The sequence below is a fragment of the Medicago sativa genome, chromosome 4 (assembly GCF_051527215.1).
Source record: "Medicago sativa cultivar Bolivia chromosome 4, Bolivia_mono, whole genome shotgun sequence".
Classification (NCBI taxonomy): Eukaryota; Viridiplantae; Streptophyta; class Magnoliopsida; order Fabales; family Fabaceae; genus Medicago; species Medicago sativa.
In genome coordinates this window covers 11,997,394-12,021,681 of record NC_140752.1, presented here as the reverse complement: position 1 = coordinate 12,021,681, position 24,288 = coordinate 11,997,394, and the positions used below count along the sequence as shown (strand labels likewise).

Genomic DNA, 24,288 nt, shown 5'->3' with positions numbered 1-24,288 from the left:
GGTTTTTGAGAGGTTATGTGGGGTCCTTTTTATATTGGTGGAACCTATTAGATTTTGGATAATATAATACTATATATATATGTCATGCACCGATTGAATAAGGTAAATGTATCTAGAAGTATGTGTCTTTTAGATACTCAGAAAACTTGTGCAATTCACGGATAATTTAGGTTTTGTGATACAAGATTTGAAAATGTTGGTTCAATTTTTCATATGAAATCCATGTGTGTTAGTTTTGTTGGAAATTAATTATGAAATATGGTCATAATCTTTTTTTAATTTGTACTCCCTCCGGTCACTATTATAAGCAAATTTCTACTTTTTAGATTCATTCAATAAATGATGTATGTGGTCTACAATATAAATCACATACATCATTTATTGAATGAACCTAAAAAGTCAAAATTTGCTTATAATAGTGACCGGAGGGAGTATGTTTAGAATTACGGTAGGTTTTACAAAATTATGGTGATAAGATATTGTTGGAGTTAAAATTGATAGTTTTTGTAAAAATTGCAATGATTCAAAAGTTATTTGCATAATCTCTCATAAACAAATACTTATGTTGTAGATAAGTTTAAATAAGTCAATTAAAACACCAATTTTGATTCTATGGTAGGTTTTAGGATGCATAAATGTTTCATATATTTATATTTATATATATGGTGGAATTCATATTTTACAAATCTTAACTCAATGTATGAATAAACAATAGCTTTAACTGAGCAAACAGACTCAAATGATTGATGAACTTCATCAAAAACGAATTGTTCAACAGGTCTGAGTTTGATTCCTGAGAAGAACAAATTTTTGTGAGACTTTACTTACTTTGCAACCGAACTTCAGATTATCATAATCTCTTTCCTTTGAAAACCGGAGGGTTAATAAAAAATGACCATAACTTTTATTTCACCCGGACAATAAACACACATTTAGCTTTTGGAATCATGTCATCCTTACCATCTTACCAATTACCCTCTACATCAGATTATCCTTGACACTCAGGGGCGGACCTGAGCAAGGCAGGGTGTGGCAATAGCCACACCAGCCCAGGCCCAGCCCATACTGTTTTTTTTTATACAAAGCCAATCTTAAATAATATATATCTTCTATTTCATAACATTAGCAATTCAACAGCTGTGGCTTGGTGGTGTGGGTTTTGAGTACAAACTTTGAATGTCTCAGGTCTCAGGTTCAACTCTCGCTTTCTGCACTTTTTCTTAATTTTTTTCAAGTTCAACTCTACTCTCGTTTGCAATTTTCTTAATTTTTTTTTTCTTAATTTTTTTCAAGTTCAACTCTACTCTCGTTTGCAATTTTCTTAATTTTTTCAGATAATAATATAAACAATATAAATTATATATGAATATATATATATATATATATATATATATATATATATATATATATTAAGATTTTATTTTGCAACTTATGTCATGCATTATCTAATCTATAAAAAAAATATATAAAGGGAAGACCCATTTTTGGATTGAGATTTTTTACTCCGAATTTATTTAAATTATTTTATCATTTTTATGATGTCATTTAAATTATTATTGAAAAGTTAAATTCACTAAAATATAAACAACTTTACCACACAAGGAACAAAATGATTGACGATTTGTTACGATTAATACAAATGTTATTATTTGTATAATTTATTTCGTCAAAATTTTAGTCATACTTTTTTGAAGAAAAAAAAATTAGCCCCACTAATAATTTAATCCCAGATCCGCCCATGTTGACACTGGACGTTCACTGATTTCTTCTTTCATTTGAATTAATCAAAGCTTTAGTTATTTGTTCCAATAGAGAATCATGAATCTCAATTGAGCCATTGGGTTCAAGTCAAGCACCCTTTGAAAGAATCATTGGACAGACTCTTTGTGGTTGAATACTTTCCTCAATTAAGTAGTTTCTACAACTCTAATTTCTAATAAAACATAACAAAATTCCGAGATTCATTTTCAATTTCTAAATTTTCTTTTCTTTTTGATTTACTCTCATTTGATTTTTGTGTATGAAGGTAGAGCAGCCTTAGCTAGGCACACGAAAGGTAGACAAACTATTTGCATGGCCATTCAAGTGTTTGGTGTGAGTATTTATACTTAAATATCATAATGCAGTAATGATATTTTCTATATAGATTTAAATAACTCTATTTATTTTCAGTATTATACTAGATTCTCCTTCTGCTTTAGTCCACGAAACATTTTTTTTTTTTTGAGAGGTAGTCCACGAAACATGAGAGAATATGATTTTAGTCTTTATTGTTTTTAGCCTCTCTAAATATTTGTGTATGTTGCAATTAGTTATTGTAATATATAAACCATGTTAAGTTTAATCCCTAAAATTTTAACATGAATAAATATCACATGAACTAAATCAAAAAAACAAAACCAAGCGAACTGTTTCCTATTTTCAGGCATAAACCCACTAATTAAAAAATAAAACCTAAAAATGTGTATATTCCAGGGCTAAAAAGTTAATTCACCATTCTATATCATGAGTTACTCATGATTCATTAACAAATTCTTATTGACTTTTGATGTAAACAAATTAGACATAACAATTCAAAAAAGAAGTATCCCTGGAAGACTTGTAAGTTGTATCAGATAATTGTCATTTGCAAAAGTATAACATTTTAGGTGATAATAGTTGTTGGCATGAAAAATGGACATTTCAACGTGGTTTGAGCAAAAGCAGACTATAGCTCCAAACATTGTTATGAACTTCCAAACTGGAACACAAACTCAAACCAAAGCTCGAATCATATATAACTTCCTTTGAGGCTAATCGACCTTCTCTTCCAGTTCTCGACAAATGGGTGGATGCAATCACCTTAATCACTGTCTAGGAATCCTGGAATTCACACTCTGAGTAGGCTCTAAAATACTCAAAATGTTTTGCCAAACCAGCATTATCCAGTTCAAATAACCTACACAAATATGTGTTTTTTCTCTTCATAAACAGCAACAAACTTCTACTGTCGTAATATGATGAGGTGACAAACAACATGAAGATGAAGCTAACAAAGAGGATAAAGACAGATGCAACAATTTCTGGTGCATTTAAATCTGCCTGATCTTTTGCTCTTAATCTTCAATAGTGATGATAACCCAAGTTGCATGTCTTAAACTATTCTAAGAAGACAATAACAACCAAAGTCTTGTGGGGTTGACAACATGAATCAAACAACACTCTAAAAGTATAATGCAAATAACTTCACCAGGTCTCTATACTACTTTTAATTTAACACAATCTAACATAATGGAAAACTATTCAACATATGCCTGCAATTCAGCGCATAAGAGTGACTGTGTAACAACAGCATACACGTTGCAGAAGCCAGAAGCAAAGGTTTAATTCAGCAAACATGACATTTCCAACATTATTGAATGCTATCACTCTACAAACATCTCAAACTTTTCTTTCCCATAGGAAGAAACTTTAGTTGGTTGATAGACATCTACAACAGCACAAATCCTAAGGAGAAAAATTCATGACATCGAGGTTTTTGATGTCTCCCCAACCACATCATGACAAATATTGGACCGACATTTTGCCTACACTGTGACCAGGATTTTAAACCTTGACTATAAGAGTGTCTCCAATCCCACTCTCAATATGATAAAGCAAGAGCTTACATAATAGAGACTAAAATAAGGTTGCAAAGTGAACTCAAATAAGGATAACAAGCAAAATCCAAATAGTATATTGCAAATGGAATCCATAATTCAAACTATAAATCATGAAAGACTCAAAAAATTACAATGCAACACTAAAATCAACTAACTAGAAAAGAGGGATTCGTTAATTTCAATCTTAATCACTTCCTTATCTTCAAGCTTCTCTTTCTTGGTAGCATCTGGTGGAGCATAAATCCTTGGTGGTCCTGTTCCCTTGTTCTTGTTCCTTGGCCTTGCCTGATAACATCAAATAACATATTTTACAAAATAACATTAGAACTAGGAAAAACACAACATCCACAAAAATTTCAACAAAAATCCTCAACAAACAATAATAATGATTAAATATGTTTTTAGTCCATGAAATAATCTCGAATTTTGTTTTTTATTCTCAGTATTTACTTCTCAGTCCTACAAATTAGAAAACTACATGTTTTTAGTCCCTCTTCATGGACTACAAAGTCGGTACTAGAGACCAGAAACATATGAGTTAAATGGATATACACTAACAGTGTAAAACAGTTTTACACTTGTCTAATAAGAAATCATAATATTGCCATGTAAGCCTATTTTATAACCACTTTTGAAAAATAACTACCAAATGCTTCATGCAGGTGTAAAACTAGTTTACACTGACGATGCGTATCCTTTTATAAAAGGATACATCATTTATGAATTAATAAGAATTCAAACTATACGAATTAATAAGAATCACTTATCCAAACATGAATTAATGTACATTCAACTTGCTTTTAACTAAAATCAACTCTATCAAAATCAATTCTATCAAAATCAAATCTTGTCAATGCCTAACCGAACATACACTCAATAAATTCAATAAATGTGAAATTCAAAAAGTATAAAATTAAAAAAGAGAACATTACATTTCCAAACGAATGGCTGAACCGTTTCCCCTTAGCAGTTTTCCTATCACCTCTGCCACAATACACTACAAGAAAACAAAAAAAAAACCAAAATAAAAAAATGGGTTATCAAAATTCAAACACAACAAACCAAATTCTTAACAAAAATTCCATTTTTTTAAAGAAAAAATTACCAGAAGGGGTTGGTGAAAGCGACAAGGTTGAAGAGAGGGTGGGGACTGATGAAGTGATGATTGGTGAATGAAGAGATTGGGATTGAGAGAAGGAAAGGTGAGAAGAGGAAGCGTGGAGTTGAAGAGAGAGTGGGGAAGGTGATGCTAGAAGCAGCGATGATGCCATGGCCATAACTGAGAGGATAGATAACAAAGACACTATGATAAGGTTGGTTTGATTGAGGAATATATGTGCTGCGATTTTTTTAGATCCAATGGTTTAGAATGAATATGTAATTAGTAAATCACATCAATGGTTGATTTTTAATATTGTCCATTTTTCATGAAATTTCAAATATTTGCCTCTTTTTTCAAAATATATATATACATTTTTAAAGGAAATATTAATTTCTTAAACACAAATTAATTTGTTTAATTGAGATATTTTTTTTGAAGGATGTTTAATTGAGATATTTGAAAATTACTTTCCTTTTGAGCTAAAAAACATATTTGAGAAAATTCTAGAAAGAGATGAGGGTCTTCTTCTTCTTCTTCTCCCAACTCTTTACCGCCACACACTCCTTCTTTTTCACTTTTTCATTACAATCCAAAACTCTTTCGTTGAGATGTAGATCCTCTGCCTGGTGGTGCGATCGCCCTCCACTGTCGTGACATACTTTGGTTTCTTTCTTTATCGCGCTTTAATGATTGGTTCCTGATCCAAAATGGTGTCTTCGATATGAAGTTGGGTTCTCATATGTATTTATGAATCTTAATGGCTTTGTTTGTTGCTAGTTAGCTCAACTTTTTAGCCGCCTTTAGTTTTTGTGTTTCTAAGTTCCTAGATTCTTCGTTCAAGACAAATTAACTTCGAAGATCCTAAGTTGCTCTTGTAATTAATTCTCCTATTTAGGTTTTCGTTCTATTTCAACTTTGTGTTGGATCTGATAGTTCACATATATTGGCTTGTTGTTCATTGTCATTTATTGTCGTGATCAGTGTTTTATCTTGGTTTTCGGGTGTCAAACATTGATTACGTTTGAACCTTTCCAACCGGTGATATCTTATTTTTTCTTGGGAAGGGAAAAAGTAAGCAAAACCCTTGAGAATCGAGGTCCGGGAGTTGTTTTCGCTATGAGAAGGTGTTAGGCACCCATAACGACTATAGTATCCTATAGGAACCGTCTTTAATTTCTACGCGTGCGCTTTACTTTTAAATGCTATTTTGAAAGTGTTTATTTAAACCTAAAGGTGTTCTAAGTGAAGAATTGGAGGGAGAAGAATGTTTTGGAATTTTTATTTTAGTTGAATTGAAGGAATTTTGTTTCTTGCCTACGTACCCGTTTAAGGGATCAAATCCACCGTAGTTCTCTTCCGAAATGTTTTTGTTTTTGTTGGTTGATTTTAAGTTTGAAAATTGGATTTTGAAGAATAGAAAGAGACCTCAAGGGCATGAGATTATAAAATTGTGAGGTGGAATTAGTCATTTGCAAAATATGGTCTAAACATGATTATTTTCATTGAAATTTGATTAAGAAAATGAAAAAGGAAAATACAATGGGATTTTGATCCCAAGGTTTATTTAGAAAATAGTTTGAGTGATGTTGTTCACATTTTTTTGGAAAATTGATTTTTCTAAGTATAAAGCCTAAACATTCATCTAAACATACAATCCTAGACATACATCTAAACATGCATATTCTAGCTATATCTAAAGTGATGTGTGTGCATGTGTCGGTGCTTGTGTCGGTGTACATTATTAGAGTCCATTGTCCTTTACATCATACCCTAGATACATTCTATGGCCTCTTTGCCAAGAAATTAAAAGCATGAAAGTAAAATACCACAAGAATTCCTAAATCTTTACATTCTAATTTTTGCATGAAATTGAAACTTAAAATGCAAGAAATTAAAGTGGAGAAAGAGATGGGATGTGGAATGAAATGTGAATGCTTATGGAGAATATGAGACATGAAATGAAATAGTTAGTAACACATGACAATATCAAAGGAAATAAGGCAAGAGAAACACTAGAATATGAAGGGTAGAAAACAAACCAAAATAAAGGCAAAGTGAGTGCAAACATGACTAAAATTTGTTCATAAAATGCAAGAACCAAGTGACCTATAATTCTTACATCCCAATACATCTTTAAAGGTTTAGAATCAAGCCTTGGAATGGGAATTAAGGCAACATGATTTACTTGGCATTTTAAAACAAATTTTAAGCATATTTGCATTATTTAACTACACAACTAACTTGTAAGCTAAGTAACCAACCAAAATTCACCATTATGCAACAATATTAAACACAAACAGTAGCTAAAACCCTATGAAATCAAGTGGTATAGGTCACAAGTGCTCATCAAGCAATTGGGATTGAAATCAAGCAAAGTTTCACTCATTTTTAGCACAAAATATCACAAAAATAGTAGAAAAATTAATACCTTATTTTTTAACCAATTTTAATATGTAAAAATTGTCACAAGATGCTACAAAACTATCAAGAAAACTATATGAATTTTTTAGGAATTTTAGACTAAAAAGTGCAAGAAAATTACTAATTCTAACAAAAATAAGAAAGAAAACTATACATATTTTTTTTTTATCAAATTTTATTATGTGAAAATGTCATAAAAACATCAAGAATATCATCAAGAACCTATGGAAAATTATTTGGAATTTTTATGGAGAGTTTTGGACACGTAAAAGGTTCAAATAGCAAAAGGCAGTATAGGAATAGCAAGAAATCATAAAAGAAAAGAATCTGCACAAAAAATCCAGTCCAGGCCCAAGGCTACAGATGGATCTTGGACTATCCAGATGCCTCAGAGGCGTTGGATTGATCCAAGTCTATCAAAACCCTAGATCTGAAGGCTGAAATTGCAAGGCGCATAGTAACACAGATCAGGTACACAACAGGAACAAATCTAGGCCATACACGTCATCATCTAGTGAATCAAACGGTCAAGATCAAAGAAAAGGTTGAACCAAGGGTGAACCAGACTGGTTTATGTGAACCGATCCGGTTCACCTCCTATATATACTAGAGGCCGGTTTAATCCTCACAATTCACCTCTCTTTCTCTCTCTACACCTAAGGCTTTCTCTTCTCTCTAGAACACCGTCGTCTTCTCCGACGAGCACAACGGTGCAGGTACGGTGGCTTGCCGGTGGCGCCGCCGTACCTGAGACCTCTTTTTTTGAAAACAAATTACACCGTTATGCTCGTTCTAGCCTCCTCTTTATGATTCTGATACTGATTTTTTGAAACAAGGTCTTGATGAAAGCAGATCTAGGTTTGAATCTTGCGGTTCTTCGGGTTTTCAAAAATTTTCGAAACTCCTTGAACTGAGACCCTAATCTACACTATTTTTCTCACTGATTACGGTTATGCGCTTGAATTTGCAAAATAAACGGTGAATCCTCACAGACTACATTTCTAGGGTTTCGGTTTCAAATCTTTCGAATCTTTTTGGAATTTCTGCTTTGATTCACCGTTTATTTATGCTTATTAACCTTCGATGACGATTCGAAACAAAAACGAGAAGGTTTTGAGACTTTACCTGGAGATTCAAGCGAGAATGCGAAGAGGATCTTCGTGAATTTCCTCTGAGCTTCTGGTGAGTGATTTGTTGAACTGAATCAATGAATTTCCCCTTTCTCTTTCTCTGATTCGAATCTTCTTTGTTCCTTCTTCTTCTCTCCCCAAACTTCTCTGTGATCGTACGAATTTTCCCTCTGGTGGAGAATTGGTGCTTGAATTGCAGAAGAATTCCGTTCGATGATGAAGGCTCGTCTTCGAGTCTCTGAGAACGGTGAAGAACTTCTTCAATTATGCTCCATTCGTGATTCTGGAGAATTAGGGTTTGGTGATTGTTCTTGTGTTCTTGGTGTTTCTGTGTTCTTGATCGTAACAGAAAGGAGAGAGAAAGTGTGAATCTGTTTGTGATGATTTGGCACTGAGTGAATGGTACATTCTGACACATGTGATGAATTGGCTGGCATTTATAGGCCAGCTTGTCAACTCTGATCCAATGAGACCTGGACACCTGTTCTGGACCGTAACTAATTCTGACTTGGCTGGAAATTGACTTTGAGGACCTTTGTGCAATTTTGAAACTCCTGGGGACCAATTTGTAATTTTTTAGACTTTGGGACCTTTCTGCAAAATGTACCAAATAAAGGACCATACTGCAAGGACACTAAAGGACTAAACTGGAAATAAAATTTTAAGAAGACTAAAAAGAAAAAAAACGAAATAGACAAAAAACTTAAAGGATAAAACTTGAAATTAGCAAAGAGGACTTAAATGCAATTTTTGGGACTTTTGAGGACTAAAGTGCAAAAATAAAATAAAATTGAATTTAAAATTGGTAAAATTGACTAAACGTAAAGTGAAACGATTAAAACTGACAAAACGGACTAAAACGAACCAATGGCCTAAATGAGGTACTTTAAAGTAACCTCTCTCTGCCAAAATTTCGTGTGAAATGACCAAAATGCCCCTGGGGCTAAAATGACTAAAAATGACTCAGATGCGATTTTAAAATGGATTTTTAACAGGGATTTGAAACAAAAGTTTATTTAAACCAACTTGAAAGACTCAGAGACAATTTTTAAGATTTGAACAGAGTCTTGACACTTGAAAAGACTAAAATGCCCCTAGGGGCAAAACTGACTCAAAATGAATTCAAATGCAATTTTTTTTAAAATGGATTTTGACATAGAATGGAACAGAGATTTATTCAGACTACTTGAAAGGACTCAAACAAAATTGAAAGACTGAGAGAAATTTGACGTAGGAAATGACTAAAATACCCTTCTATGTAAATTTTGCAAATAACATTGAAATAAAATGCAGAAAAAGATGCAATTGATCAGAGACAGTTCAAATAGCTTGTAATGCAAGAAAAAGAAGAATTGGATAAGTATTTTTTAGGTCCAAAATTAGGGTATAACAATCACCATGTTGGTTTTCATTGACCAGTGTTGCGCGCGTTGATGTCTATGTGAGTTAATTCTCATGTGTGTTGAGTTTGATTTTTTGTTTTCTTAATTCGAGTACAATGTGCGTCATGTGTTTTGTTCTTGAAGTTGTTGATGATTTGTCATAATATGTCACATGTTTACTTTTTTTGGCAATTTGGTTTTGCACTTGCAGGCATGTTGGGTTATGCAACGAGTTTTTGATGCTTCAAGTTTGGATTCTGTTGAACCATCACTTATGGCGACTGTTTTTATCCTATTCAAGATCATTTTTTTCTTTTCATTACATTTTAGGGTTGGTTCAATATCATATTTGTGTTGTATATTTGTTTATTAGGGATGATTCGATCACTTTTGTGTAGGGGTGAGCAGAAACCCGTCCAAATGTTAGCTTTATGGGTGAAATAGCCAGGTTTAAAAGTAAATCGGGTAAGTAATTATGGATTTCAACTTTTCAAGACTTTGATTATTACTTGTCTTACCTTGGAACTATACTTTGACAAAAACATTAATTTTCCTTTCAAACTTCCAGCACACAAACAATTTTTTGTTCCACTTTCTTTTTATCTTTTAAGTTAAAGTATCTTTATATCTAATCCTAGCAAACATGCTTACCCTAATTCCCTAACCCTAAACCTAAAAAATTGGCGCTCTCCCTCTTTCAAATTTGAATTTCAAATTACTTCCTATCTCTCCTGCATTAACAAGTTTTCTTTTTCTATGCGTTTTTTGTTTTCCAATGCAACAACAAATACAAATTGATTTATACAAGGTACCCATCTATCTTCCACAACCTTCTGAATTCTAAGACACTCCTTTTTTTAAATCTCTCTTCTATGCCTGGCTTCATTGCAATACACCTATCTCTCTCACTTTCTCTCCATGCCAATGAAGAAAATTCCACTCTCTTTCCATGTCTTTTCTACTTTCACGGTCGTATTTCTCCTGTCATCTCTCACTGTCGTCGACTTGACCGCCACCGTCTGTGGCATCATATCATTACAAGAAACTCATAAAATCAATTGCTACTGCCACGGTCAGTTCTCTCTCTCTCTCCCCACGACCTTGCTGCCCTCCCCATGGCCAAACCAATTGGTTTCAGATTTCCCTCTTTCCTTTTTCTTCAATCGTTTAATCATCTTTTTATTTCTTCAATTTCATTTTGAGAGAGGTCGCATGGTCGCATGAAACTAGCGTCGGAAACAATGGTGAGATAGTTGACTGAATCTCTTGAACGCAAAAATCCGAAGACGGCGCCAGAAGGGTGATTGTTCGATATAGAAGACCAATCGTATATGCGTGTTGCCAATGAAATGTTCTTTGGTTTCTCAAAGGATTTACATGTAAGGAATTGTTTCTAACCCCATTTTTTTTTTAATTGTGATTTCACAATGAAGATTCTTATTACATATGAGATAGGTTAGTATAACTTGGTTGTTTATCCATTGATTTATTTGCATATTAAAGTTGATTCCCGAAAGCTTTGTATCAATTTTGTATACCATTTGTTTTGCACATTGTATTAATGAAGCTAACTATAATTTTATGTTTTTGTTTTTGTATTTGTCCAAGTACTCTGAAACAAATCATATGTTAGCAAGAGATATAGGCTTTACTAGAAGTCGGGTAAGCCAAGAGTTTTTTTTTTTTTTTGAGGGAAAGAAAAATTTGTTTTTATAACTAGATAGGTTTTCTGCATTTATGTTTGGTTGGTCGAATAATTGAATTATATTTGTTGCTAAAAATGTTTAAGATCTTGAATTCCTTTTGTGGCTGTAAACAATATTTGGTTTCCCATATCTTATGTAATGTCATTATTTAAGTATTTTTACTTTTCTTGCTTATGGTCCTGCATTTTCTCTGTTTATATTGCTTTCTTTAGAATGAAATGTAAGTTAGCTTTCATCTAGAACTTATTTGGTCACTTGACTTTAATTACATTTTCATTTCACCGAACGAAGGAAAATAAAATGGATTCAGACAAAGATTTTGTTTTCTTTGGAACACTGATCAAATGTGAGGAAGGTTCGATCAGCCGCAAAAATAAAACCATTGCTGAGTCATCCGATCAACTTCAAACTCTCCCTATTTTGCTATACTCTTGCAAATTCAAAGTTTGAAGGTTTGATATAGTATTTACTAGGTTACTACTTATGAATCACATTAAAAACAAAATTGAAAAGAAGTTACTAGGTTATTTTAGTTTGAACATTGAAGTGTATATTAATATTATATATTACACAATTTTATTTTTCTGCACCATAGTTATAATTTTGTTAACGATAGTTCTGTTTGGTGGATAATGTAAAAGGCACTTGACATATATAAAAGCAGTAGCATTTATAGATTAACATGGAGATGGTGCTTATGTTATTTTCTTGATTGTAGTTTATGGATTTATGTGAGTTTGGATGATTGCTATTTTGTTCTTGCTGGCCCCTGGCCTTGCAATTATCCATTTGCTGTATGGGAATTGGATTTGTTTTCAGTAGTAGATGCACTAGCACATTTAGGAGTACTCAAGGAGGGTTTTTTTTGGAAATTACCGGTTCGTTGCAGCAGAAAGTATTAACGATAATAAACGGATTAGTGAAACAAAGTTCTGCTGCTGTATGTAAGTGCTACTACTGCACTAGCACATTTGGTGTATTGCTTGCTGTATGTAAGTGCAACTGCTGTAAATTATGCAAGCTGTGTTCCGGCCAGATCAGATTAATAATGATCTGTGAAGGCTGATTCACAGTGCATCGACAATTGAAAGGCGTAGAAACAGTCATGAAAAAATTGTTATGATAAGTCATTAGGATCTCTTACTCCATTGAATTAATTTTAAATTAGCTCTAATATGCACTCTTGGTGAAAGTATGATATTTGAGAAGTCTCCTTCCCACATGCTGTTTTGTTATTCTGAGTTGTTTACTTAACCTCACATATCTTAATTTGTAATGCTTATTTTAGTTTAATCATAGCTCCATTTTACCGCAATGCTAACAAATGTTTTTTTTTTTCATACATAGCTCCATTGGATCCAAATTCATTGACTGATATGGACATGTAAACGAGCTAAGGGTTAAATATCGAACATATGTAGTTGGATTTCATGTTAATGATGGGCGTGTAATTTATCTTTGATCTTTCATTATATTTTTGTTCTTTTTCATTGATCCTATGCTTTCACTGTCATATAGGGTTCTATGATGTTACCTCCCATGTTTGTTGCTGATTTTGGTAATGAAATCAATCACTATGCAACAATGATTGATTCATGTAACAATTAATTTGATGCTGTAGTTGAAAAGGTAAATGGTAGTATATATTTAACCAAAGAATGGTTCGCTCTCTGTTATTTCTATGATATCCGTTTTGGTGCTTGGATCACTATGGTATATGCTGGGTTGGGTCAGTTTGGAATAACCATAAAATTTTCTATTTCTATGTCATTGCTACAAAATTTTCTCTTGATGGGTTCATGTTGATTTTGATAAGATTACAAATTTGTGTAAAAACATCTATATGCAAACCTTTCTTCATGAGCTATTTTTTGTTCCGGCTGTGTGTTTTTTGCGGATTTGCTTATGATTTGTGCAGCTACAGGTTTGTTACTTACATGGTTGTCTAATTGTGGTATGTTGATTTGTTCATTTAGGGGTTGACAATGAAATTAGTTTGCACTCCCTTAGAAAATAGCTTTCTAAACTGTAGTTCGCATAATCTCTTATGATCATTGTACACACCAAATCTCTTACCCCTAAGTCAAATTTGCTTTTGTCTACTACATTTCATTGTTTGTCTACATTTACTTATATATATATATATATATATATATATATATATATATATATATATATATATATTATTGGATAAAATTACTTCTTATGTCTATTCTTCTCTGATTCATAGAAGTTGTTCTACAATGGTTTTTGTGAATTTGCATTGGATAAGAGGACCACGGAAATGGTGGTCATAGCACAAGTGCGGCAACAGTTGGAATTGCACTCTTATTTTTTGATCTGTCGTACAATCATAATTGGTGGTGAGTGGAAGCGTTTGATTGAGTGCAGAATTTTTGAAGGTGTACATTTCAAGCTATGTGATCCGATGGTCGACAAATGTTAAATTGTTTACCTTCATGTCTATCGAGATTTCAGTTTTTAAGCTGGGGTCTTCATATGAATTTCCATTTTGAATGTTGTTTCTATTGTAATCTGCCAATTATCAGAATTTTTTTGAAAAAACCAATTATTAGAATTATGTTAGATAAGTTTGCGTCTAATGTGTTCAGCTCCACTGTGTAATCTGTTTCCGTATTTCAATTTCAATAAAATCCAATTAAAATAACTTATTCTGCTTCAAGCTATATGTGTAATTTTTTTTAAATGCTTGCTTAATTATCATCTCCAATCTGCACAAGTGAGTAGCAGAGTAATACTATAGACAAGGTTTCATTTTTATCTACTTACATTGTCGATGTGAAGTGTCTTAGTCCACGGTGGTAGTGATGCGTGAAACTATCGGTATCATACGAGGAAGGTGAAGATACATACTCCCTCCGGTCTCAAATGTAAGAAACTTTTCACTTTTTAGATTCATTCAATAAATGATGTATGTGGTCTTTATTATAGACCACATACATCATTTATTGAATGAACAAAAAAAGTGAAAAGTTTCTTACATTTGAGACCGGAGGGAGTATATAACATTAAATTGCTCAAATGACATTGTCTACAGAAGAACTACCTTATATGCATTTGAAGATACAACACGTTTATTTGAGCATGCCAAACGTCAATAGCAGGTGTTAAATTGCTCACTTCTTTTAAAATTTAATTACTAAAATGTATGAAATTTCAATTATAATTGTGAGGATTATGATAAATTTACTATGTTCCATATCACTATTTTTATAAATCTCATTGTAAACATCCACAAGTCCTAGCGCAACTGACAGAAATGTCGAAATTGTTAAGACCAGACACCCTGAACGGATTTCAAACCTCACCTCCGCTTATGGGTGAATTTATAATGGATTTGTCGTTTCATTTCTCTATCCAAGAGTTAAATCAAGAAATGGTCTGAAAATTCTTAACTGATAAAAATTATAATTGTATTTATACGACTTTAAATATAATATATAAATAATTTTTCTAAAATGTGTAATTTGATATATATAATATTGCATTTAAGTACGGGTTTAGACCCTCACTATTATAAAAAAATTGCATTTAAGTAAAAAGGAATATATATATGACCCGTGCGGCAGCACGGGTAGACGATCTAGTTACATTTTCAATTCTAAAAGAATTTCAATTTTACATTCAAGTTTGGTTTTATGTAAACCCTTTATTAGAGATTTACTTGTTCTCTTACACTCAAGGTCGTCGCAAACATCCTCCACCGTGTGACAAATTCTTACACTGGCTTTGCACATGTGCTACAATATATATATATATATATATATATATATATTGTCCATACAGAAGAGAAACTACTGATGCAACCTTAATCTTGTTCGAGTGGTGTCGACATGATGATGTCGGTGAACCACCTACAAACAACCAGTATGGCTATTTAAAACTTGAGAAGAGGAAAATGAGGATTTTCTATGGTCTCAACTGAAACAAACTTCCCGAGATACCCGTCACCCATCTTACCCTTCACCCGAAATACCTGTTGTCTCATACGGTCAAAAAGTGAGTAAAGTGAAAATTTTATCAAAAAATAACTTAGTTGTACTAGAAAATACGATAATTGTTCTTAGTTATTATTTACACCTAAAAATAAATAACTTGTAAGTTGAAATAGAAATAAAAAATGTCAAAACTCAATCTTGTTTTTCAAAGAAAATCTCAAAACCACGTTTTCGTGCGAATTTTATTTGGGTAATCTATTCACCCCTCTAGATTATCGTTGTACACTTCACCAACATGTATAAGGTCTCTTGATAAGTGCCAAATTACTGTTATTTTCCATAGCAGTTATCGACTTGTTTTGCAAGTAATTCAGTATAAAAACCCCTAATTTGATATAAATATCATTTATATTCGTAATTGTGCCACAAAGATATTACGTCTATTTCCGATACATTTTTATAGGTTTAATTTTGAGCATGACTACACCAACACAAAGTAAAAGAAGGCAATCACACGCGCCAGAAGCCAAGCCAGAGTATCACAAAGACATATGGTAAAAGCACGATCTCTAGGCGAGCTTGACATGGTGAAAGCGACCCAAAACAATGAGTTCCAAAAGGAAAAGCCAAATGAGATTTGCTAGGCGAGATTTAGTTTGCTAAGCGAACTAAGACGGTTCAAGAAAATATCTAAAGACTGTTGGTTTTTCCCTCTGAAGAAACCTTGATTTGCTAGGCCAACTTGACTTCAAATGACCTGCACCTCTATATATAAGGGTTTTGAAATTCTAAAACAAACCTAATAGAGAGGGATTCTAACTCTAAAATAGAGCTTGACTTCGCTATGCAAGGACCTGTTTGCCTAGCGAATCCAATTTTTTTTTTCAAAAGTTAATTTTTTGCTTCAATCCGCTAAGCGATGTTTTGTGCGCCTAGCAAAGGAAGAAAAACCGAACAATCATAGAAATAAAAAATGTCAGCCCTGTAACTCAACTTTATGTCATTCAACATACCATGGCTCAGGGAGATTCCGATTCTTGAATGACTTAACCATTTCATTAATCATAATCTCTTGCATGCATACACACACCACACTAAGTCATTCTCTCAACAAACCATAGTTTTGCAAAAACAAGAGCTTGTGTATATTTCTCTTCATTTAGGTATGCTTCCTTGAAACTTATGATGTTATTTATTAAATAATTGCAAGGCGATGAATCATATTGATATATGACAACATTTTGATAGAAGTGAGATTCTGGGAAGTTTCTCGAAAAGTGTGTGAGTGACGAAAAAACACGTTGAAAAGACTCGTGTTGGTTTGTGAGGTCAGTCGGCAATCTTGGAAGCAGTTTGGGATGTTACGCAGACAAGTACTTTCACATGCATGGTAGAGCTTATGTGTTGTGAAGAATGATAAGGTACTGACAAGGGAAGCTTTGATCTTAAAGAAGTAACAAACTGAGTTTTTTTTTTCCTCATGATATGATTATTCTCTAGGAACATCTGTCTCACTTAGAAAATCTGGTAGAACTAAACATGTATATATCTTTAAAGTAAGTTACTAAAATATAATTGCCTTGCAAATGAATATTCACATATTAATAAATGTATGTTATATAGAAATGGATCGCAGAACATGAAATGCTTATGGACAAACTTCCTCGGGGATGCACATTGCAAAAAGATTTAGAGGACCTGAACATTAAGAACGATTTGTGCCACTCACGAAAGAAGGATTCTTGATAAGAAAGAATTTGACTTCAATCCGAGAGGCGTGTTCAGCCCTGTAGCCAACATGATATTAGCCAGAAACTAGTGAATCCACCAAAGGAATTACACTATGGGTTTGTGAGAGAGTTTTATGCCAATGCTTTTCCCACGCATGAACATCCTTTTAACTATTCCGTAAGAGTAGGGTAGAGTGATAAGGTTTGACCATGAGGCTATCAATGCATATTTAGAAAACCCTTATCCAAATCCAACCGAAAAGGTGTGCCAATATTCAAAACATGTGAGCAAAGGGAAGTGGGATATTGATCGGATTGCTCGAGCAATATGCAACGAGGGTTACACCTATGATATTGATCACACTAGTCAACCCACAAAATTTAAGAGAACACATTTGACACCCCCATCAAAAGTTTTATTTCTTTTATGGATGGATCAAAATGTAACATGAAAGACAAATGAATTCAGTGAGGAGAGCATAAATCAAATGGAAATAAAGCAATACGAAACAAACTTAGACCAATTGATTCTTTCGCCCTCCCTCAAGAAGTGGCTTTTATATGTGAGTACACATGGGTTGGTTTTAATAAGAAGCAAGTACAAACTTTGACTAGGAATGTTGGTGGTAATTCATTGATATATCCAAATCAATTTGTTGAATACTAAATGGGCTGAACAATTGGGTGATTTGTTTATGATACACATTAATAATGTGTGTTCCTCGTATCCATCAATTCCTCCTTACAATTTTGCTTTGGATGTGTTAACAATGCGAAATATTGCTAGCTATACGAGTCTAGCCCAACTCCAAATGCGTTTGTTAAATTTGTTCTATGTGATCACAATAATTTGATGTTCCTTCACCTTATGTTTTTTGCAATGAAGAATATCCCTCAAATGAGAGACTTGATACAATTGTATAAGCTGATTACATAGATGGAAATAAATACATACTTACATAGATGGCATGCCAAATTTTGGAATGAAATAGGAAACTTTTGTTACTATAAAACTCAAAGCAATATTTATGGCAAAAGGTTTGAGTATCGTTAGGCAAAACTTACTTTGAATGTGTCAAAGAAAAATGTCACTGTCATAGGGTACAAGTAAATTTATCATGAAAGTATAGCACAATGAAGTACCACACCTCTCAACTTTTGAGATATAGAGGCCTCCATCTCCTAATGATGGACAATACAAAATCAATTCTTCTTGCTTAAATAAAAATTCATTCCTCAATAAATTATATGCAGACTCTATGTTTGAATACATGTAGAACCTAGATGGCTATTAGTTAGAGATAATAGAGATAAATCATACACAAGACTAAAGTTACATTGACTTGGATAAATACAGAATTCAAACAAAAGTTTGATAATTTATGTTACTCGTATAATTTCTTCATGACATATATGTTGAAACAAAATGTGTTTAACAATGAACCTCAAAGAGTTTTGATGATAACAAGGTATTAAAAATTGTAAATTGGACTAGCTAATATTTGTTCAAGTGTACAGGACCACAGTTAAAAAGTTACTTCATTAATTGGTACTGAATGAGCAAATAAAGAGCAAAAGAAAATGAAGCTTAGATGATTCTGAAGGCAATACGCTCCTGAAAGTAAAAGTGCTCCTGAAGTCAAGCTGCTCCTGAAGAAATAGTGCTCCTGAAGAAGCTGCACCATAAGAAGCTGCATCATCAGAAGCTGAAGAAGCCACATCATCAGAAGCTGAAGAAGCTGCACCATCAGAAGCTGCATCATCAGAAGCTGCTTCATCAGAAGTCATTTCACCAGAAGCTGAAGATCAACTGGATTTGCAGAAGATTCAAAGATTGAAGAATCTACATTGCAAAAGCTGTCTATTGGATTCGAAAACACAGCAGAAAATTAGTGGAACATTGCAACGGTCATTTCAAAGGTGTTTGAAGGCATGTGCTTGCAATTTGGACGAAAGCGTTGACATTGTACTATTGTACGAACTGTACAACCACCTTCTCCACTACTCTGTTTTGTGTCCACGCTACAAGACAAGAAAACAGCTCCAGAATACGGTTTCGCCTGCATATATGTTCCTTTGGATAAGGAATGGATTTCAAATTGGTTCTTCATAGGACAACAACCAAATCAGGCAAAAGATCATTGGTGAAAGATCAAGCTTCAACAACGACTCTTTGGTGTGCTGACAATTTCACAACGTCTCTTTCACACCTCTATATAAAGGAGTGAAGACCTAGAGATTTGGTAATGCTGAACGACAGACTCTCAATACTTTTACAAGTGCCAAACCTCTGCTGAAATTGTTCTGCATTCACTTAGAATTTCTGTGTCTCAAAGTCATTTCTTAGAAATTCTTAAGTCCATTGAGTCTGTATCTGATTTGTATTGTGAGCACCTCTGATTGTATATCAAGTGTTCAACCTTAAACAATTTTCTGTGTAATTTTGTTTAGTTAGGAAGTCTCTTGCAGTTGTGCTTGAGCAGGAAGTCTCTTGATTGTGTTCTTGAGCAAAGAAAGTCTCTAGCTTGTGTGCTTGAGCAAAGGAAGTCTCTTGCTTGTGTGCTTGAGCAATTGTAATCAGATATTACTCTTAGTGAAATCTCCTTGGAAGTGCAAGGGGGACTGGACTACTTCCGGATTGCGGAAGGAACCAGTATAATTGCTTTGTGTCGTTCTTCTTCTCTCTCTCTGTTTTATTCCGCTGCATTTAGATTCTGATTATCACTTCAGAAGCTGTCTCACTTAGCTTCTGATCAGTGTGTTCAGTTTTTAGGAGAAACGAAGAATTTTTCAAAACACAATTCAACCCCCCCTTCTTGTGTTTTTCTCACCTTCAATTGGTATCAAAGCCTGGTTTGTTGTGAATCACTTAACCGTGCAACAGTCAAAGATCTGAGAAAAACATGTCTACTCCTCCTCCTACTGGTTCTGGTGATACTAGCTATAAAAATGTCTCACATGATTATAGTGATAGTAAGAAATCCAGTGTTGGAAACGTTCCAAAGTTCAATGGAGATGCTGAAGAGTTCTCTTGGTGGAAGACCAACTTTTACAGTTACATCATGAGCCTAGATGAAGAATTATGGGATATTCCGGAAGATGGTGTTGGTGATTTAGTCCTTGATGAAGAAGGAGCTGCTGTGGATAGAAAGAAACATACTCCAGAACTGAGGAAACTCTACAAGAAGCATCATATTATCAGAGGAGCCCTTGTCACTGCCATACCCAAAGCAGAGTACATGAAGATGAGTGACAAATCCACTGCTAAAGCTATGTTTGCTTCTCTCTGTTCAAACTATGAAGGGAGCAAGAAGGTCAAAGAAGCAAAGGCTCTCCTGCTTGTACATCAGTATGAGTTATTCAAGATGAAGGATGATGAAACTTTTGAGGAGATGTACTCAAGGTTTCAAACCTTAGTTTCTGGGCTACAGATTCTAAAGAAGAGCTATGTTGCTTCTGATCATGTAAGCAAGATACTCAGAAGCTTACCTGCCAGATGGAGACCAAAGGTGACTGCCATTGAGGAAGCTAAAGATTTAAACACTTTAAGTGTCGAAGATCTTGTTAGTTCTCTCAAAGTTCATGAGTTAAGTCTTAATGAACATGAGTCTACTAAGAAGAGTAAATCAATAACTCTTCCATCCAAAGGCAAGTCATCAAAAGCTCTCAAAGTGGTTGAATCTGAAGAGGAAGAACAGTCAAGTTCAGATTCTGAACCAGATGCTGCTGAAATGGCCATGCTCTCAAACAGACTTCAGTATCTGGCCAAGAAGAACATAAAGTTTCTCGCCAGAAGGGGTAACTCCAGAAGCTCAAGGAAAGAAGATCAGAAGGGATGCTTCAACTGTAAGAAGCCTGGACACTTCATTGCTGAATGCCCTGATCTTCAAAGAGAAAAGTCAAAGGACAAGTCAAAGAGGTCTACATTCAAACCAAGCAAATTCAAGAAACAGATTAAGCAGAGTTTAATGGCAACCTGGGATGATTTGGGAAGTGAATCTAGATCTGATAAAGAGGAAGCTGATGAAGATGCAAAGGTAGCTGTTGGGTTGGTAGCAACAGCAACTTCAGAAGCTGGATCAGATTCAGACTCAGAAGATGAAAACGAGGTATATTCCAAAATTCCCAGAGATGAACTTGTTGAGTCACTTAAAGAACTTCTTACACATTTTGAAGTAAGAACCAATGAGTTGAAGGATTTAAAAGAAAAATATGCTGATTTGGTACAACAGCAAAAATCAACTCTATTGGATCTGAAAGCTTCTGAGCAAGGACTTAGGGGCTTTGACTTCATGTGTAAAACATATGAAGATCAGCTCAAGTTCTTATGTCAGAAGCTACAAGAAAAGTGTAATGAAAAACCTTTAAGTAACCATGAAATTGCTCTTGAAGATTTTATTATATCTGGCATTGACAGAAGCAGAGTAGCTTCTATGATTTATAACATTTACAGGAACAATGGCAGAGGAATTGGTTTTCCAGAAGTGAAACTTGAGAAAACCAATCTAAAATCTTGTTGTGAATGCATCAATGAAGGACTGAAAACCTTCTTTGTACCAGAAGGGGCTGAGTTGGAAACTGTTGTTCAATCAGAACCTGAAGCTTCTAGTTCTAAGGCTAAGATTACTTCAAAGCAAAAGAACTCTAAGTCAAAGGCTATGATCAAATCTGATTCCAAGACTTCAAAGATTAGGATCCTGAAAAGATCAGAACCTATTCCTCAGAGTCTGGTGAAACCAAAATCTGAGGCTCTGAAGTCTAAGTTTCAGAAGAAGACAGTTACTGCTTCTGAAGTACCAAAACCTAAGGTGATGGTTAATCAGAAGCAACCCAACTCACAGCGCAAGGTACAAGAAGTGAAGAGTAAAGCCTTAAGTACTAACCTTCCAGGACCCATAGGACAATGGGTACCTAAATCTAAAAATGTCAATGATGCAAGTATGTCTAAAAGCAGTGCCAAAGCAAAGATCATGGTACCTAGACAGCGGTTGCTCAAGACACATGACAGGAGACAAGTCCATGTTCCTCAGCCTAACAATGAAAGAGGGAGGAAATGTGAAGTTTGGAGGCAACCAGTCAGGCAAGATCATAGGTACAGGAACTATTGGTAATTCCTCTACCTCAATTAATAATGTATGGTTGGTAGATGGTCTTGAACATAACCTTTTGAGCATTAGTCAATTTTGTGATAATGGCTATGATGTGCTTTTTGAAAAACCCAACTGTACAGTAATCAACAAGGAAGACAAATCCATTGTGTTCAAGGGAAAGAGAGTTGACAATGTCTATAAAATCAATTTTTCTGAACTGGCTGATCAGAAGGTGATTTGCCTACTATCAGTGAATGATAAGAAATGGATGTGGCACAGAAGGCTGGGACATGCTAACTGGAGGTTAATCTCTAAGCTTAGTAAGTTACAACTTGTGAAAGGGCTACCATACATTGACTATCATTCAGATGCACTCTGTGGTGCTTGTCAGAGAGGGAAAATTGTGAAATCATCTTTTAAAACCAAAGACATTGTTTCAACCTCAAGACCTTTAGAATTACTCCATATTGATTTATTTGGACCAGTGAGTATTGCATCCTTATATGGAAGTAAATATGGATTAGTCATTGTTGATGATTACAGCAGATGGACTTGGGTGAAATTCCTGAAAAGTAAGGATTATGCATATGAGGTATTCAGTAACTTCTGCACACAAATTCAAACTGAAAAAGAGTCAAAGATTTTGAAAATCAGAAGTGATCATGGTGGAGAATTTGAAAATGAGCCATTTGAAGCTTTTTGTGAAAAACATGGAATCATCCATGAATTCTCTTCTCCTAGAACTCCACAACAAAATGGGGTTGTAGAAAGAAAGAATAGAACTTTACAAGAAATGGCCAGAACCATGATCCATGAAAACAATTTGGCTAAACATTTTTGGGCAGAAGCAGTGAATACAGCATGTTATGTTCAAAACAGGATCTATATTAGACCTATTTTAGAGAAAACAGCATATGAACTCTTTAAAGGACGAAAACCCAATATCTCTTACTTTCATCAATTTGGATGTACATGTTACATTCTGAACAACAAGCTCTACCTAAAGAAATTTGATGCCAAGGCCCAAAGAGGAATCTTTTTAGGTTACTCTGAAAGGTCAAAGGCATACAAAGTGTATAATTCAGAAACACTCTGTGTTGAAGAATCTATGCACGTTAAATTTGATGACAAGGAGCTTGAAGATAAAACTTCAAAGCAAGATGAAAGTTTTGCAGAGATACAGGTTCCTGAAGTTACTCCAGAACCTGATCAGATAGCTGAATCTGAAGATAGTCCAGAAGCTGAACCCACATCAGAAGCGCAAGATGAAACTGCTTTTGATGAAGCACAAGATGGCTCACATCAAGAAGATCCTCCCAGAAACACATTCAAACACAAGTCTTCACATCCTGAGGAGCTAATCATTGGAAACAAAGATAGTCCAAGAAGAACAATATCACATTTCAGACAAATAGAGTCAATGATTGGACTAATCTCAATGATTGAACCTACAACAGTTGATGAAGCACTTTCAGATGATGGATGGATCCTAGCTATGCAAGAAGAGTTGAATCAATTTCAAAGAAATGATGTGTGGGATCTGGTACCCAAACCTCAGCACAAGAACATTATTGGAACAAAATGGGTATTCAGAAACAAGCTGAATGAGCAAGGTGAAGTAACAAGAAACAAAGTCAGGCTTGTTGCACAAGGGTATAGTCAACAAGAAGGCATTGATTACACTGAAACATTTGCTCCAGTTGCAAGATTGGAAGCAATCAGGTTACTTCTTTCCTATGCAGTTAATCATGGCATAATATTATATCAGATGGATGTCAAGAGTGCATTTCTCAATGGTGTCATAGAAGAAGAAGTGTATGTCAAGCAACCTCCTGGATTTGAGGATATTAAATATCCTGACTATGTTTTTAAACTGAAGAAATCACTATATGGCTTGAAACAAGCTCCTAGAGCTTGGTATGATAGACTAAGTAATTTCTTAATCAAGAATGATTTTAAAAGAGGACAGGTTGATACAACACTCTTCAGAAGGACCCTTGGGAAAGATATTCTTGTTGTGCAAATATATGTTGATGATATAATATTTGGTTCTACTAATGCATCTCTTTGCAAGGAATTTTCTGAGTTAATGCAGGATGAATTTGAAATGAGCATGATGGGAGAGCT

The 24,288-nt window shown here is 34.2% G+C and overlaps 1 protein-coding gene across 1 annotated transcript; it reads right to left on the bottom strand.

Moving 5' to 3' along the window:
* Positions 1-3,692: 3,692 nt before the first annotated feature.
* Positions 3,693-4,948, bottom strand: PSRP4 (plastid-specific ribosomal protein 4). Its single transcript, XM_085758729.1, has 3 exons — positions 4,747-4,948; positions 4,574-4,638; positions 3,693-3,926 (listed from the first exon to the last, which is right to left on the bottom strand). The coding sequence occupies exons 1-3, from the start codon at positions 4,916-4,918 to the stop codon at positions 3,792-3,794; spliced, it is 372 nt and encodes a 123-aa protein (XP_085614855.1). The 5' UTR covers positions 4,919-4,948; the 3' UTR covers positions 3,693-3,791.
* Between the last annotated feature and the right edge of the window lie 19,340 nt (positions 4,949-24,288).

What these genes read in the sequence shown, in the direction of transcription:
- PSRP4 (XM_085758729.1), bottom strand. Translation starts at nt 4,918, where the DNA reads ATGGCCATGGCATCATCGCTGCTTCTAGCATCACCTTCCCCACTCTCT. An exon ending in GCTTTCACCAACCCCTTCTG is followed by an intron (nt 4,639 to 4,746) that starts GTAATTTTTTCT and finishes GTTTTCTTGTAG; the next exon opens with TGTATTGTGGCAGAGGTGAT. An exon ending in TCAGCCATTCGTTTGGAAAT is followed by an intron (nt 3,927 to 4,573) that starts GTAATGTTCTCT and finishes TGATGTTATCAG; the next exon opens with GCAAGGCCAAGGAACAAGAA.